This window comes from Phaenicophaeus curvirostris, chromosome 13 (genome assembly GCF_032191515.1).
Source record: "Phaenicophaeus curvirostris isolate KB17595 chromosome 13, BPBGC_Pcur_1.0, whole genome shotgun sequence".
Classification (NCBI taxonomy): Eukaryota; Metazoa; Chordata; class Aves; order Cuculiformes; family Cuculidae; genus Phaenicophaeus; species Phaenicophaeus curvirostris.
Genome location: NC_091404.1, coordinates 4,944,675 through 4,963,844, shown reverse-complemented (window position 1 = coordinate 4,963,844; position 19,170 = coordinate 4,944,675). Strand labels below are relative to the sequence as shown.

Here is a 19,170-nt window from a genome sequence, read left to right as displayed (position 1 = left end):
CTATGGGATTCCAGCATTCTTGGCAGTCCAGCCTCAGAATGGCAAGGATGGAGAAGCCAAAGAAGATCATCTCTACACAACTCCTCATGGGCAGATCTCAATGTCAGATACCATTGGTTTATACTTGTAAAAATCCAATTCTTTACTTGGGAGCTGATGGCTCAAGTGGGTGCTCCTGCCTCCATCTGGCTCCCAAGCCCATTATGCTTCAAAATTCATCCCTTTGCCCCTTGTGTTCATTGTCATATTTTCTTATTTTTGTCCTTTATCCCTTCCACTGCTGTCCTTCCTCCATCTTCACATTTAAACAATCTTCCTTTGTGACCAGGTTTTGAAAAAGCAGAGAAGAAATAAAGAAATACTCCAGTAATTGTATTCCACGTGCCCATTCAAAGTCAGTGAGGGCTGAGGCCTTTCCTCCTAAATGGGCTGTTATTTCATAAATTCTGGAACGCTGACTTTGATTAAAACCTCTGGAGCACTCAGCATGCTCCCAAAAACTCAATAAAATTTATGAGAAAGGGGATTTTGAATTTTCGAATGCAAGCATGAAGACATAACCCATCAATATAAGGCTTAATCTTTTGAGACAGTACATGTGCTTATTACGACACATGCAGAGTGAAGACTGTACCTCCCTATAAACTTTTGCTCTAATGTCAAAAGCAACCGAGAACAAATGTCAATGTATTCTAGGTTAAGACACCACAATTTGTAACATATAATAAAATTATATAACAATATTTATATTTACATTATAAAACTGTTCACATTTATGCTCTGACCTACTTAAGCAAATTGGTTTTCCCCAATTGCACAATTATGAACTGGAGCAGAAAAATCAGACTTTATGAAGTTAATAAATCAATTCAGTATCCTTACAAATTATTAACTTTATTACTTCAGAGACTGCCTGATGAAGACTTTCTACGGGTCATACTTAAATATTTCCAAGAACTATAATTTTGTTTCCCAGTACCTTTATCATTGGACATTCTTTTAATCAAAACAAACTAATTTTAGATTATACATTGAATCTATTGGTTTGTTAATAAAAACTATTCACAAAAACTTTTGAAGCAAAGCTTGTGTTTCCCCCTGGCTACTCCTACCTTTCTCATACCCTAGAAGACGTGGAATAATTTTATGCTGCCTTTTGTATCGGTAAAATCCAGGAAAACACTGCATTTGATCCAATAAATAGATCTCACCAAGTAACTCTGGCTACAGTTTAAGCGTTTTGAACTGGATCCTTCCCAGCCAAAGTAACAGCCCCACCCAGCTTTCAAAGAAAGTGAGTAAATGAAGTCAACATGCTGCTTCTAGATCTAAAAAAGAACTCAAGCCCCATGTACCCCATGTTCAAGTGTGGTCAGATTAACAAACATTTTAACAAATGAACAAGTGTTCGCATTAACAAGCAGTTAAAAGGACTGGCACTACTTATCTTCCTCCAGCAACACTACGCAGTCTCCTCTCGAGGAAGAGCAAGTAGCCCTGAATTAGATATAATAATGTAAAAGAAGACCATTTGAAAGGATCTAACAGTCACCCTCAAGGCATATAACTGGAAGCTTTGCAAGTCGAAGCTGAAACCATTTCAGTACCACCAAAAGGCTCATGTATAGTTTATGATCATTCTACTTATAAACTGGAATCGAGATCAAACATTTCCGGTGAAAGCATTTTCCTTCTAATGGGTTTTGGGCTTTTTTTTGGCAATTAATACTTTGAAAGGATTCAGCAGAACCTTTCCTAAAATTCCATGAAGTAAAATATATCCAAACCTAAATGTTTTAAGAACAGCATATCCAAAATGCTTCAGAAAGCTGCATAAGGTCCCCAGAAGTTCTACTCCATTCAAGAACAGATCAGACTGATACAGAGATCAGGTAAGAATAGCTCTCAGGTTCTTTCTTCCCTTTGAAGTTACTAGCAAGAATGCAGCAAACATTAGTTTTGAGATGCTGGTATAACATTTCCCATTCTACCACTAGCAGGACGATTCAGGCACAAAATTAGTTCTGGAAGTTGATAAAGCATTCTCCAGGCACTAAAAGTCTAGAAGTTCAGTGTCACAGCACGACTGCCATTCTTGTAAGAGAGCAAGCAATTCCATGGTCACAAGTAATTGCGACATATTAACTACAAACTAAGAGCCTGGAAATATTGTTTTGCAAAGATTTCAGACAGCAGCTTAGCACACAACTCCTACCTTTAAAGCCTACATATACTACCTTAAAGGAAAGTCTGTTCCTATTGCCAATGAAAGTACTGAACTTTTCCTTCTGATTACTTGACATTTTTACCCAAACTGCCAGTGACCATTAGCAATGGGGAGGCTGGGTTTTCAGAATCTGCGTTTTTTTGTCCTGCTGAAATAATACCTGAAGCAGTTAGTGAAGGCATCAGTGAAAACCGGGAGTTGTAGTTATTAAAAGGTCACAAAGATTTTATTAGAGCTATAACTGGGATTCTTCTGCTACAGATAAATCATAACTTATGTTTTAATGTATTTCAGCTAGCTGTGAGGCACATCCTTTCTAAATGCTAGATAAATGGGTAGAAGCAGGCAGAAATGTATGCAATTTGTTCTGGAAAATAACTTTCTTAATTAAATTCACACACTTGATACATACAAGACACTAGACGCACAGTCAAAGGCATCCATTTGGACCTTTAAAATGCTTTTTGTTAGCTGCCAAATGCACAACACACACTGAGACACAAGCACCCGGGGCACAACATACACAGCTGAACAAAAAATTTATGCCAATAACTGAGAATTTGCCAAGTCTGTGAGAAATTAACGCATAGGAGTTTTCTGCTCAAGCAGAATTCAGTTCAAAGGAATGAGAAATATCTAAAGAAACCTAGGACAAATATGGAACGACACAGAATTTTTTAATAGCAGTAATAAGCTACAAAATTCATATGCCAAGGTGTCAGCTGACAGGAGAGACAAAGCCAGCCAAGCATTCAAAACTATTCCTTTAAAAATCATTGATCCTTCTCCATGTTGAATTACATATTCTACAGGCACACTGCATAACAGCAGCCTGCAGGAGAATTGAAACACTAGCAGCTATACAATAACAAGATGCATTAGAGCACATCTAAACATTTTTAAATGCATAACTTTGAAAATTTAGTAAACATTCAATTATTTTGGTACTGGTTTTAAGAAACTCATGATAATGTTGCAAGATGAGCTAAAAAAAAACCTTAACAGAATCTAAATTTGCTTTCAAATTCAGACTTCACTAACCCTACACCTGGAATAAATTAATCTTTGGGATCACAAGAATTACTATTAAATCAAGGCACTTTAGACTGCACTATTTCTGTAGAACTTAGCCCTGTCACGTATGCATGCATGTACGTATGCAGCAGACGTGGCTTAGTTACTCTCAGACATCAAGACGACACACAAAGCATCATTTTCTGAGCAGGTAACATACAGGTTACTACGTGCTGTCACTAACCATACAATTAGACAAGCAATAAACACTAGCTCTAGTATAGGAAATTACTAGAGGATACAGCAGCAACTTTCCTGGCTTTCCTTGTTCTTATATCCTTCCAGTGGTATCTGCCATTGGCCATCCCCAGGAGAAAACATACAGGGCTGAGTGGATCTTCATTTGGGACATAAGTTCTTTTACTGTCTCTTATCAAACACAACCTCACATGGATACAGAGATGCAGTCTGCAATACAATAACTCTGCTTCCAAAAAAAGCACTTTGTATATACTTGAAGACTAACAAGTTCAGGGTCATGCCTTCATCAAAAGGGAATAAATCTGAAATGTTTTTAAAACCCCACATAAATCACAAAACACTTCCTTGCATGAAATTCTGCAGTTTTACTATCAATAACTGGTGATGCCATTGAAAAATAGTGTTCCTATGTTGCCTACCTGTTTTCTTTTCCATGCTTCATCCTATCTTTTGCTATCTCAAGCATTTATATGCTCATAGGTTGGGTCTGAGCTGATCTCTTGGAAACAACCCACCCTCCACTCAATACTACTGCCTCATGTTGAGCAAGCGATCCTTCTCGTACCACAGACTTTAAGAAGCAGCAGACGGGTGTACTGGATGATTTTACAGCTAGCTGTGTCTAGTATCCGTGGCACCTGACAACCAGCTGGCACACTGCCCATCAGATGCAAAGGCAGCAACCTCACAGGGCATCTACATTGATTACTTGGTAATTCAGCAAAGAAAACAGTGTAGTCCATGGGATCCATGCTAGTAAATGTGTTGGAAACACAGGATGGATGCTGTGGAGAGCAAGCTCAGGTCAATGGCCAGTAGACTTACATTCAGGATTGTCAGGATGTTACTTTCTGAAATGCTGCCAGTTCCACACACAAGGCCTGAGAGGGAGGCTCAGACAGAAAGTCCATGATACAGACGAAAAGGATTTAGGCATGATGGGAACAGGAAGAACTTGTTAGGCATGCACATTAGTCATGGCAGAGTCAGCCAGATTAGCATGCTAATACTGGAGCTTACAAACACGTCCACACTACTGAGAGAAATGTCAGAAGTCACACGTGGGATGCCCAAGTGTTTGGCCTCACCTGACACCTCCAAGTAACAAGCATCTCCAAGACTTGATGGAAGGAGGGTAAATCAATACTGTAGAATGCCCAAAGAGAACAGGCAACACATGGTAGGTCAAAAGCAAACCATAAATAATTAAAAATGTTTGAGTAGCACCTTGCAAAGTTACTTAACTACAACAAAACCAGAAAAATAACTAGTAAAACCAGTGTGATGTCTTGCAGACCAAGGTGAAAGGGATACAGGGGTGACAGCACCAACGCAGAGAAGTTCACTGAAGACCGTTCTCAGCCTTTACTGCTGAAGTACCTAGGTAGCCTTTCATACCTATCTTTACAGTACACGTCAGAGGGATCAGGTCAAGTTGAGTTAAGGACAGAGGAGGCATTAGGCTGAATGGACAAGTTAAACTTAGTTCACCAACATCAGGCATTGAGAGGACAGTCCCAAACTGAAACTGATGAACTGCTGAGCAACAGGTTGCCAGCGTAACTCCTGTGCACACAACAGGCCCTAAAGGGACTGGCACTAGAAAAACAACCGTGATTTTCATCCCTACAAAGAAATAGCAGATCAGATCACTGCGCGCACAGACAACTACACAGTCTGTTGAAAGAGTAAGCACAGCTTCTGTACAAGGAAGTCCTATTGAGACCACAACTCATCCCCGCCCCAGCTTACAAACCCCTCTCAATTTGAGGTCTGAGTTGTTGGACCCACTGAACACCTAGCTGGGCTGAACAGAAGACAGTCTAATGGAAGGGATCAATTAGGATTATTTCGGAAAAAACTTGTAAGTGTAAACTTCAGCCACCCAAAACCAGTTCTGGACTTTCTGTGACAGCCTGCGCATTCCTTTGCTACACCTTGTAGGCTCCTGGCAAACTTTGCTATCTTAAAACCACGATGCACAGGTTTGCCGTACATTGCAACGTTTGCAACTACGTGCTTAAAAGCACCGTTGTGCACCCAGATGAACTCAGCAGGGGAAAAGAATCCCATAACCTGGTTTAACCTTATATTCCAGCCTGTAAGCTTTATTCTGATGACTGGGGAATTGCATGTAGGGCAAACAACTGGCAATACTGCTAACACCAGATACACGAAAGGAAGCTTGTTGTGTGTGACTGCTTTTTCCTCCTTAGTTTCTGAATGTACTCACAATCTGCTGATGGTGTCAAAAGCCGAAAAAAGTCACTGAGGTACCCAAGTCCACAAATAATAACAAAAAAAACCCCTACAAACAAAGAAGGCAGGTTGAAATTTAAGTGTTTATCTTCCCTGATACCTTTAACACTGCTGGAGACAATAGCAGGATAACTGTCTCAACTAGGAGAGCAGTTACATTCTCAGAGCAGAAAAAAAATCCAGGCTAAAGCAACTCAAACTGCAATTCTTGGCAACCTAAAATTAATAATGGCTGGTTGCACAGCTCCCATCTCTTCGCAGGCTGCATGGGAAGACCCAATCCCTTAAGCCAGCTCTGGTATTCAGCACACTAAAAGACTCAGCAAAAAAAAGTCTTACAACTCAGCAAAAAAACAACCTAACAAAAAGCAGCACAGTATCTGCTGCTGACTTATCATGCAGAAACAGCACAGCGAGCATACACTGATCAATGCAAGTAGTGCAAGCATGGGTGTGGGGCACATACACAGGGATATTTTGTTTGCCATAGACATGCAGTCTCATCTGGAGGTTGCATTTAACTCGTAATAGTTCCCCAAACCAACAGACTATACTCACACCATTAATTGTGCCTGCAACAGAGTTGGTATGCGAGTGATGTCAGCTTGTGACACTATAGATCCAGTTCTATAATGTCATTCAAGTGGTTCACAGGATACAAATACACTGCATAGGATTGTCAGCTATTCAACACTAACAATACCAAAGGAAAAAACAAAACTTTGGAAGACCTAGAATTAACCTCAAGCAAAGAGACTACAGTGTTTCCACAACAAAGCTTAAACATGTCTTTCTAAAATTAAATATTCTCTCCGACACCACACGAGATAAACAGTTTCTATGTACAGAACACCTTCAGCAAGATCCCTTCAAATGTCAAAACTGAATTTCAAAAACCATCAGCCTGGAAACACTGGAAAATAACTAGGATACATTTTAATTTTGACGCATTAAAACCTGTGTGTTAGTGTCTTGTTTTGTTTTTCTCCACTAGATACCACTTTATGAGAGGAAAAACCTAACTGCATTTTCAAATTAACTTTGGAAATTATGCAACATTTCTGAGGTATCTAACATGAAATTACAACTATATCATGCACGAACAAAATTATATATAGCCCTTCAAAAGCAGTACTGGAGTTCTCCGAAAATACTGCATGCTACAACTCTGTCACAGAAATACATGGTATAAAATTGCTAGTTTTGTTAAAGATAGTTATTTGGAATACTACCAAATAGCCCCCAACAACTTGCTATCCATAAGCGAATCCCACACAACCATAATTCAATCATTATTCTGGGAATTAACTGAAATAAAACAGCTGTGGACCAAATCACCAACCTAAAGGGCAATATTATTTTGTTGTTATTAATTCTGTACATTGGTTAGGCAATCAAGTTTCTAAAGGCCAAACCAGTGAACACGTATTTTTTTTTTTTCAGATGACTAAAGATAAAACCATCCTACTGCCTCTTTATTTTTAAATCAACACAATTATAATGGTAGATGGCTTTTAAGGGACTCTGAAAAAGGCTATAAATTCCATGAAAATAATAGAGAGGTCCGAGTTGTTCCTTTTGGGATTTCTCAATGAGATGCTTCAAGGTGCCAGGCCTATTTTCATGCCTTCCAAGGAAGAAGAATTGAAGTATGGTCTCACTCATTGACTGGACTCCAGGCTGCAATTCTTATTCACCAGACCTGAAAGATGGATGTTGGCGCCTATTTTTTCTTTCAGTAACCTATGACAGGCAGGTCTACACTATGATTAGTGAGTTCTGCCAAAAACCAAAGCTTGGATTTCCATCCTTGACTTTGCTCAGGTACGCTGTTTGTACAGCATCAACCCCAGTAGCAGCAGCTGTGTGCCAGACCGTACACGTGAACAGGAGCTGGCACATTCTACCACCCCAGTTTACCTCATGATGTGAGGCCAAAGTCTTCCTTTTACCACCATATCCAGTTTTATGCTATAAGAAGCTGCCACTCCCTCAACTGCACCCAAGCCCAAACCACAGGCAGCACTGGTCATCCTTCTTCTGATGGGAGAAACTAACTCGGATGAGTGGAAATAGAAGAACAATCATTTAAATACACTGATAAGCAATAAACATTATCAGCTGTGGAAGCAATAATCACCTACTGCCTAACTTTGCTGGTCTGTTTTTTTTTTTAACAAATAAAAAAAAAAATCCACCAAACCCCGGCTTTGCTTAAAAAGTTGTTCAAAGACTACAATTTCAAAACCTATCAATATGAAGTCTTCTGACATCTCAGAGTAGATGTGGAAGCCCCGACTTCCCCAGATACCTCAGGGTGAGCCTGTCATTTCAGCTCCCCATTACTCCTGATTCTCTAAAGCAGCCTAGCTTCTCATCTTCCTTTGCAAGCTGACCTCACGCTACTTCTTCCAGGCACTGCGGCTGCCCTGCTCTGCAAACAAAAAATGTCCTCCTGAGAGCAGCAGAACCATAGTTTTACAAGTACAATCTCAGCCACTCTCTTGCATAAATGTACAACTGTAATACTCTTCTATTTTTACTGACAACTTCTCTTTAAAGCACCCACTTGCCCAATATGTATCTACACCATAACAACGCCTAGAGACAACTGGAAGCCAACTGGTAACACCTGGAAACCACTGAGGAGAGAAAAACTCCGAACTTACAGAATCAGCTTTTAATTACTCCTGAAGTATGTGAAGCCGCTCTATAAAATATTGATTTTCATCCCCTTTCTAACAATATAGCCCAGGAAGTATTTCAATCATTCATGTAGAGCATTCCGATCTTCCTCCCAACTTGGTCTCATGAAAATGTCATTACAACCTCCCGTGGCTGGGAGTGGGGTGGGTGGAGTGCTGGGGAGGATTACTGATAGAAGACATCACAAACTGCAAGCTGCTGTAGACTAGAAAAATATTAGGGAAAGAATCATTATTCAGTTACTGCTTCTGCCTTTTTTGCCATCTCCATCTTTCAAAACTCAGTAAGTTAAGGAATCTTGTTTCACTGCAGAACCACAGTTCACTGGCTCTAAAGGGAAGTAAGTGGGCAACCATACCCTCCTCTCAGTTCCAAAATATTCTTAGAAGAATGCTGTTCACGTAACTAGGACAAACAGGTCATCTAAAGCAGAAGCAATTACTCAGTATGATTTTGGAAGGTCTTGCCTCTGACTTGTGCTAGAAGACTTAAAACTGTTGGAAGTATTCTCAGAGTTCACTGAACAGTAGCCTCAAGAGATGAAGGAGGATACTGTGACTAAGAGTACCCAAACTGAGAAAAAAAAAAAGCATCCTGAAAAAAACAAACTTATTGAAAATTTTGTGACTTGTCTACAAGTTCTGTTCGCTATTGTTTGAGGAATACAACATTTGCAGTTACTCACACTCCCCTCAGGCACTGCACCAGTCTTTGAAGAGGGCTTCCTTCCTCACTGTGACTACACCTTTTTTAATGTACTGAGGACTAGAAAAATATAGATTTGTTGGGGTTTTTTTTACAAGGGACCTCTACCGGGCAGCACATTATCTTTCCCAAAAGTCAATCTTTTAGCACGTTTACCTACACAGAAAACAACTGCATTGCAACTTGTCTTTCTTCCCTGGAAGCTGAACTTACCCTTGCACTCACTTGCAGGGTAAGGAAAATGGTGTGGTACCCAATCCTTATATTCTTACAGTCATATGGAAAAGGGTTTGGAAGTGACAAGATTTACTTAGTAGGACCAAATTGCTACCCATCAAGGTAGGATCATGTGCTTTTTTCCACCTTTCCCCAATACACGCAAATCTCATGAACTCTAGAACTTCATCCACACAATCCTTATCTCCATGCAAAATGCCACACAGAAAACAAGGAAAATTATTTAATTCTGATGTTGATTAGAAGAGGATTATGACAGGGATCCTCTCCTCCTTTCTCTTCTGTTTCAACACAGACTCCAAGAACCACCTGCTAAAGCATGCGGTGTCACAGATGCTGGAAACCACCATGCGCCAGCGAGGCCTGAAGAAGACACATCTCTTCTGGCAGGGAGGCAAAGGATAAATTACAGGAGTATGTCCATGGCTCATATGTTACAGACACCAGAGCCCTTGGCAGGGCCTTGCCAAAAATGCCAGAGTGCAGGCTAATGGGAAAAAGGACATAAACTAAGATTTTCTGTAGCATTAAGGCTTGTGAGAATTCACTGCCTATAACACGGAAAGGCAGGAGTGCTCCAGGAAAACATATACATCTCCACGGCTGCTGTCAGTGACCTTGCCACAACTCAACAGAGCTGTTCTGCACTCCGTAAGATGTCATCCTCATGAAATTAGCACTTTAGCAACCTTTGTCACGAGTACTCAGTGTGGCAAAGCAATATCCACGTACTCACAACAAGCACTGCCTTCCAGGAAGTTCTCAAAGAGCAGTCAGATCACAAAAACGTAAGGAATAGCCTATAAGGCCCAGGAACATCTGTGCAGTCCAGTACGGGGACAGCAGTAGCAAAGAGATGTGACAGATGCAACAATCGTCTCCCTGAATAAACCTTTATGACCAATGGAGCCGGGGGGTATCCCACTTAACAAATGAAGCCCTTGACACTGATCCCCTTTGCCAAGACCCCAGTAATGAAAACAAAGGGCTTTTTAGAAGGTCAGACAAGCAGCCCAGGAAAGATAGTTCTGCTGTTTTCAGTGCTGGACTGAAAACAACCACAGCTTCTGGTCTCTCAGCATATACCACAGCACTAAAACAGTAAGGAAATCTAGATAATCTATCAATCTCAGTTCAAATTATTAACTACGTGCTACCTGAATGCACCACTAGGACTGACTTAACAAATACATTCCATTTCATTTCACAGCTACTACACTCCTTAAGATGCTTTGTTATTAAAGACATGAGTTTGAGATTTTGTGAATCGATTGCAGTAGAGCTGCCCCATCTTGTTATTTAAATGCAAACTTCGCAATGCTAAGCTGAGTACCAATATAATATCCCACTCTGTAGGAGAATAAACACCATAAAAAAGGTCAAGCATAAGCATTTTCATAACACCTTGCTAACGAGGGTCAGGGCCTGACTGGACTTGTTTCGGCCTCCAGCCTAGCAACAGTTTCTGTACCGGCCAAACTCAGACAAGTCTACTATTATTATTGAATGATTTGCATCTTTTGAGCTTCCCATAGAGACACTTACCACAGAAACCACCACTATATGGCTCAAACAACTTCTATGTTGGCATACTAGCACTTCTGCTTCTGAAGACAATGATTTGATGCTATGGAAAGCCTGCAGTCAACTGTAAACAAGCATTCAATAGCAAAAGAGACTCCTTGGCATACTAAACCTGCACCATTAATTATGGCATGGGTCTTGAGAGAACCCAGAACTATGGACTAGGTAAATATATTTCAGTCACTGACTGGCCTAGATCTGAAAACTGAGTTAGCCCAGTCTTCCAAACCTTAATTCCCAGTTATCTCTTAGTTGTCAGGCATAGCAACTACTCCTCGTCTATCTGGAGATGAGCAGGCAAACAGATGTTTAGGGCTTAGTAACAGAACCATCCACACACTTACATGGTATCTACTTGTTTCTTAACAGATATGACAAAAAAGTGTCAATGTTGGATTTCTCTCATTTTATTATTTAATGTTAGATCACACTACCATTATACAGGTGTCATAAGAAACAATGTTTAACTCACACCTGAAGAAGAGACAGAACTTTGCACTCTTAGTAAGTCCAAATAAAATTTTTGCATTCTTAAATCATTAATTTCTCAACAATCTCTAGAAAAAAAATATTAGAGCTACATGTACATGTGAAGCAAGTCAAATTCAGACCCAAAACATGTTCTTCTCAGGGGGAGGCAGGTTAAATAGGAATACATAATGTCAGAAGCAATGACAAAATCTGAATTCGCAAAATCCACGGAAACCTTTATCAGGAAGTTACCTTCAGTACAAGACAGCGTAAAGGAAAACATGACAAAAGATATAAACATAACTAAAGCTAAAGGGGACAATAAAAATGAATGACCAAACTGACAGCCCTGGGAGAGGTGGCTATTGACTCCTCCTCACCCTTCAAGGGGTACGAGAACAATTAACTTCTGCAAAACTAGTATTGCAGTGAATCAGTGTTTATTATAACTTTGTGGTGATTGTTTTTCACTGAAGAAACCAAACCAGGGTCTATATCCTTACGACTGTCTACGACGAGATCTTCTGTCATAACAGAAGCTATCCTGTTTGGACATATGAACAGCTCACTAACATTAGCTTATGAAGAAAAAACCTCTCAAGTTATAGTTAACCTAACTTGGAGTTTGTCACAACAATATTTTCTCCATTCACAAATCGTATCACAAGATGAACCTATAGGCAAATGTTAAGTTTTTTTCCCAAACCATCCCTTTCCCTCGTCAGCCACACCAAGACGCATTCACCAGTTCTGCTTTCATATACAGTGGGAATTCCCTGCTGAGCACTGCCCATGCCAGCCAAAATACACATTTTCTACTGCGCTGTATTCTAAAAACATCTACCACAGAACACCACTCTGAATGAGCCACCACTTCATAGTCCAACATTTAATATTCAACAGTAAAGGCAGTGTTAAATCAGAAGAAAATCCTGAAGCTTATACAAAACCACATGACACACACCAAAACCAGAATGAAGTCAGGCAGACACACAGACATAAGAGAACACTTCCCTGTCTGCCTGTTTCCTTGCTGTGTTTTTTGTTTTGTGACTTGTGTTGATCTTTAGCCATGACCAAGCAAACATTATAGCTGTTACGTAATGTTACTGAAAGTGACAATAAACACAAATCATTGCTCTGCCACACAAGTAAGCCTCCACCACCACATAACTAAGTCCTGCAGAGGAACAGCAACAACTCAAGCTTCTGACACGAGGAATAGTAACATCAATAGGTACAGCCGAACCCTGGGTAGGGACTGAGGAGGAAGAATGGTGGATTTTTTTGAGACAATATGAAATTCATATTTCTGTAAGCTTCGAGGCAAAGTTCACAAAAACACTTTAAAGAAACACGTACCAAGGCAGGCAAGAGGTCGGGCACAAGCCTCCAACCTCAAATTTTACAATAAGTTATAGAGACTGAAAGTGGAAGTTGGGCTGCAGTCAAGAAACAAGAAACTGAGAAAAGCGTGTAATTGTATGAACTTGTAAGTCATATAATTTTTATTTACATGTATGTTTAACATATGTACATGTCTACCATATCTACAGACAAGTCTAACACTTCTTCAATGCCTTAAAAGAAAGCCTCAGAAAGTAATGTAACATTTTGGAAAAACATCAGTTTGGGGACTGTACCAGAAGATTCAAAACAATTTCCATCTAAATTACTGGCAAACCCCCACCACTAGCACCAACACAGTATCAAGACACAGTAACTAAGGCAAAAAAAACCTGGATAGCCAGTAGCAGATTCTAGAACCACTTCTTCACTACAGGGTCAATTTACACTCAATGAGCAGTATCACAGCTTTCTTTGAGAGCGTGAAAACTAATGGGCACAAGATTAGTTAGCTCCATGTTTCTAAACAGTATTGAATTTAAACAGCTCCATCCTTCACTAATGGTGAATTAAGTCAGTGTAGTACTGCCACCCCACAGTCTCCTAGAATATGGGAACTGACAGATATTGTACCTGAAAACACAATGAAATACAAAGGTCAGGCACATCAACACAGCAGTGTCTCTATCTCTGTCCTGTAGCCAAATAGAACGGTTGCCGCAAAATACTACACGTCATGAATGAAGAAAAGAACTGATGGATTTCCAAGCTAAGTCTTTAGGTCAGGACTGGGTATCACCTAGAAAGTATTGTGATTCAGAGTCCTTCCATCATAGAAGACGGTCAAGACACACAGACTATTCCTGCAGCAAAGAACGTGGTTGCCAGCACGGCTCCCGTCTGGTGGCTGCAGTGTCCGGGCAGGCACAGCAGGTACCACAGGTACACAGATCAGCTGTATTGCCCATGTAATGCCTCTGGCACAGTCACCTCTGCCAGATGAGGAGGATATGAGCAAGCCATCATCTAAGCATTTGACCCACGGCACTCACGGTAAATACCTTTCCCAAGAGCTCCTCAGCCAGATGGGAAGCAGAGCGCCTGCCACATTAGCCGTTCCAGCTGCAAAATCTTGTTCTTGGTTACCACGTAAAAGATGATGGGGCAGAACAAACGATTCGCCTTACAAATTGTGCCAAGTACTGGTGGTCATCACTAAAATAAACCTGCTCGCTAGCAGGTGACCTTCAGGAAGAGACTATAAGAAGCAAACAACTGGTAAATGAGTTAACCTGCTGGATTGCCATACCGTGTCTTCCCCACAAGGATGTCAACATCAAAATTAAATAGACAGGCTGAAGAGCTTGAGGCAGACACTGTGCACAATCAAAAACTCGGAAGGGCAATTTCTGTGTGCCAAGGAAAATCTTTATACTGAGCAAAACCACAACAATCTCTTCATGAAAAAAGTCCTCCTCAGTCCCCATTGCACAGCTTGAACTGACCTCCTCTTTGCATTTACCCATCCCATGCTGTACACAACCTTCCTGCACACACTTGCACTTCTGCTCAAACGCCTTCCTACTAGAAGAAAGCCAGTAGTCAGCAGCATGAAACTTGAGCCCTTTCGCACTGATGGGCAGCCCTTTTCCACTGCCACAATGAAAGGCAGGACATCTCTGTTTGAAAGACATTGTTTCCATCAATCGGAGAGGCATGCAATATGTTGTGCAAGACCAAACCAGAAAGGAAGTAAAGGGATGCATATTATTTGTCAGAAAGGTAAAAACCACAGGAAAAAAACCTAACCTGTTTTCCCTTTCCTTAGATGAACGGCATAGAATGTTTTTACAACTCCCTGTATCCCCTTACAATTTATTTCTATTGCCACTTCTAAAAAAAACCAAACTGGTTTTAACTAATTGTTGCATTCCAGAACTTCACTCAAACTGAGTTTCAAAGAACAGTGTCTGAATGACACTTTGTCTAAGTGACAATTTCTGTCTGGGGCAGCAATTTTCAGACTTTGCACCAGCTTCTTCACCTCCAGGATAATTTTACATTCTGCAAGGGGAAACATACCCTGCAGAACATACCCTGTGAAGAAGGGATGGGGTAGCTTAGACAGCAACTCAAAGTGAAGTGTAGAAGAAAGACGTAGAAGAAACAGGTAGAAGAAAGTTGTTCACTTAAGACAGTGTTAGAATAAAATGTTGGCAGGTCAGTGGAAGACTATACAAGAAGAGGAAGTGGGTGGCCGGAAGGATTTGCTGAGCACGTTCTTACCACGACGGTACTGGACAGATTCAGTATCTTCTAGCTGCCTTCTTTTGACTCCATGAATCACTCTCCCCAACCCAACAGCTCCCTAGCAATACCCTTAACCAACACCTTGTATCTTGTGCTTCAGGAACTACAGTCAGTGATATGAAAATGCCAACTATTTCATCCATGTATGGGCTGTGCTAGAGTCTAAAACCTGCACCCTTTCAAAACAGGCACTTTGTCTCATTCCTACTAATTGCTGCAAATCTCCTTCCCTTCCATACTCCGCCATGAGGACCTGCCATGGTCCTCACCCTGGCATCCGGAAGCTACAAAAATCCAGAGGTATCACAAGCAGGTTGTGTTCAAAAGAAAACACATCAGAACCCCTTGTTCAAGTGATTCAGCCACCTGCTCTTCTTTGATCATGCCCAGTTTCATTGTTCAAAGGCCTGCAAGGAATGAGTCATGCTTGCCTAAGGATACCTGCTTACGGGTCTTTCATTCTCCCTGTAATTAACGTAATGCAATTTAAAAAACATATTTCTAGCATTCACATACAACTCTCATTTTGGATTACTACTCTTACAACAGACATTGTGGTCTACAGACAAAAGTTCCAAAAGGATTCCAGGCAGAAAGCTGCAACACACATTCACTGAAAAACATCCATTCTCATTCGGGTTCTTTTGCTCTACAGGATGAAGCTCAGCTTCAAAGACAACATTCTATCTTTGTGAGCTATCCAGTTATCGATAAAACTGCCCGCAAATCTTTTGAATGCTAGAAGTCATGCTGCCTCCGAACACTTGGTAGAAGCAATTTATTCACCAACCTAGAGTTTTACATGTAATACTGAAAAACTTTTTCAAAGTTGCTTCCCCAACTGCACAAACATAATCAGCTCACAAGGCTGCTGAAAGCAGCAGTTCTGCCATCTGTCTGCTTATTCCCACCTCACAGTTGTGCAGGCACAAGTGTTTGTGAAACCATGCAATTTTCTAGAGGTAACCAATCTCTGTAAAGACTAACCAGGGAAAAAAATAAAATTATGATTAGATCACTTCTCAATCTGTGCAACCATGCATGCTGGCACAAGAAATGGTATCACTAATTTTAAAGGCTGTGCTGTTTCCACAAGCCCGTTGACACAGCAACTTTTCACCAGGTCTAGCAACTAAATCTGAAGAATACTTCAGCACACATAGGAATTTTAAAAAATACAATTAATTTTACTTAATGTGCTGTTGTGTTCTTGTTAAAGCAGGAAGTGGAAGAAAGGTGAAGTGATCTTCTGGTTACTAAAAGGAATCAAAGTGCTTACTGGAAAACAGTTCAGTGGCAAGACCACCACCCCTGCCTCAGTTTCCTCCACTCCTAAAACCAGAGACAGTAGCACTAATCTGTTCACCAAATCATTCTGCAATATAGTTAAAAAAAACATAACAGCAAGGTAATATTGCTACAGAGAGAGAGAAAGAGAGAGAGACAGACAGACAGAGACAGAATCCAATTCTCTTACAGCAATGGAAGGGTGGAACAGCATAAAGCTGATGCTGTAACCTACATCTCTAGGATGGAGAACAGATAACAGGACAACGCAAAGCAAAATGGCTACTTGGAGCAGCAGCTCCTAAACAGTTGGTATCTACAAAAGGACAGACATTGATTTACAAAAGACCTGGGTAAAGAAACTCACAGTGGAGTCTCCCTGCCCTCCTTTCATTACTGGTACTCCGATATAATCACATAGGAGTTATGAAGAGCATATAGGGAAGACTTGCTGGGGTGGCAGGTTAAGTAGGAATCCACAGAGCTGGGTTGTCATGACAGCAGCTGCAAGTATGCAAGAGACATATAGATTCCGGGTGTTAGAATAGCAAGGGCTCCAAATACGATCATTAAGACACTATATTATGTTAAACATCGAGAAGCATACGCTATATCTCATTAACGAAAACGGACCGCACAATAACCGTTCACATTGGTGAGGAAGCACAACAGTCAAGGACACACACAAAAATTACTATTCATTATGTAAAGTATCATTTCTCACGAATTCCATAGTTGTGATATACTTAAGAGTGAACAGGCAACACGCACTCTGGTGGACCAACACACTAGAGACTCAGCTGAAGCTCGGAAACTTAACACAAGAGCTCCATCCCATTTAGAAACAAAGTAAAACAGTGGAAACTTAATTTCAACAACCTCTTACATTAACTCTGCATTCAAACAGACCTGGAGCGTGCAGTGACTGGGTAACTCATTCCAGCTGAGAGGAAGCAACTCCCTGTCAGAGGGAAGTTACTCCCTGCAGTGCCTGAACTCTATCTGCCACGGCACAGCCGGCTCGCTGGCGCAGCAAGGCTGCAGGTGCCCACACGCCGGGCAATGCCATCCTAGCGGGTTGCTTCCAAAGGTGGGAGGACAGGGGCTCTGAGACACTGAACAAGAGTAGCCTGGGATGGGAACAAAGCAGGCCCTTGGTAGGAGCTCTTACAGGGAGGCTTGAGAGGTGGAGAAGGATTGGAGTAACAGGTGTGCATGTTATCAGCGCCAAACTCTGGGAATTTGATGTGGTGGATCACTCAGGATGTCTAATGCCAGCTGAGCTTCAGCGTTTGTTACAAAGTGAGGACTGCACAGTTTGAGACCAGTGCAGCGTTAGAAGCACCTGGCGCAGGGAACGTACAGGTCCCCAGCGCTCACAAGTCCAGACTCGAAGGACTGGTCTCCTCCACCGGGCACTCACCATCCAGCACAGGTGAAGGGGGGCCCCGTGCTCAGGCAGAACACCTGGGCAGAGTGAGGCTGCCCCGCTAAAAGCTCCCAGTGCGGGAACCAGTGCTGAATGGGCTACCTGGGCACTACCGAGTGCCAGCCGGCCATGGGGAGAGGGCTCTGACCGCAGCCCGGAGTCCCCCGGTGGAGCTGGCACAGAGGTGGGGGGCACGGGGCAGGGGTGCAGGGCTGGATGCTCTCCGGTGGGCACGGGAGGGCACGCAGGGCAGGGACATTGCGGGACAGGGGCTGTGCGGGCCAGGGCATGGACAGCGTGGGGACACTGCGGGACAGGGCACAGACAATGCAGGAACAGGGTTGGGACAGGGGCAGTGTGTGACAGGGCTGGGACAGCGTGGGGACTGTGGGACAGGGGCCGTGCGGGACAGGGCACAGACAGTGTGGGGACAGTGCAGAACAGGGCGCAGGCAATGTGGGGACACGGCTGGGACAGGGGCACTGCGGGACAGGGCTGGGGCAGCGCAGGGACACTGTGGGGCTGGGATAGCGAGGGGCAGGGCAGGGGCAGGGTCAGTCCCCGCGGTGGCAGGCGGCCCCGGGCCGCTGTCGGCGATACTCACTAAGGGTCGTTGGTGAAGCGGGGGCTCCGCGGGGGCTGGTAGCCGTAGAGGTGACAGTAGAGCACGTCGAAGCAGAAGCAGCACATCTCGGCCGACACCACCATCTTCCTGCAGCCGGGCCCGGGCGAGGAGGACAGCAGCGAGGCGGCCGGCGGGGCCAGGCCGGCGGGGCCCCCGCCGCAGCCGGGCGGCGGCGGGGAGAGGGCGCAGCCGCCCCCCGCCAGCGCGCCCAGCCCGTTCAGCCGGGGTCCCGCGGCCGGCGCCCCGGGGTCGCCTCCCCCCGCCGCGGCCGCCGCCGCCGCCCCGCCGCAGCGGGAGCCGCCGCCTCCCGGGCCGGCCGAGCCCGAGGGAGGGGAGCTGGAGAGTTTCTGCTTCTTCACCCCGCAGCAGCCCGCCGCCATCTTGGAGCCGTCTCCCCCCACGCAGCGCTTCCGACCCATGGCGGGGGGGGGGGGGGGGCGGGGGGGGGCGGCCGGCCGGGGGACGTGCGCGCGCGCCCCGCCTCCCGCGGGCGGGAGGGGGAAGAGGCGGAGAGCGGAGGGAGAGCGGCCCCGGCCACCCCGGCAGCCTCCGTGCCCTCCTGTGCTGTAAATAAATAAATATATGAGAGGGCTGAATGAATGGGGAGCGGGAGGAGGTGGAGGAAGAGACGGAGAGAGAGGAGTTAAAGCGGCAGGGCAGCCCCTGCTGCCCCGCTCACCTTCTTCCCCCCCGCCTTGTGCTTTAAAT

General features: G+C 43.3%; 1 protein-coding gene across 1 annotated transcript in view; it reads right to left on the bottom strand.

The window, feature by feature from the left end:
- AMMECR1 (AMMECR nuclear protein 1) overlaps window positions 1–18,881 on the bottom strand; it is a 69,105-nt gene extending 50,224 nt beyond the window's left edge. Inside the window, exon 1 of the mRNA XM_069868070.1 lies at window positions 18,442–18,881. Coding sequence (XP_069724171.1) covers window positions 18,442–18,881 — 440 coding nt within the window. The remainder of the gene's footprint in view (window positions 1–18,441) is intronic.
- Between the last annotated feature and the right edge of the window lie 289 nt (window positions 18,882–19,170).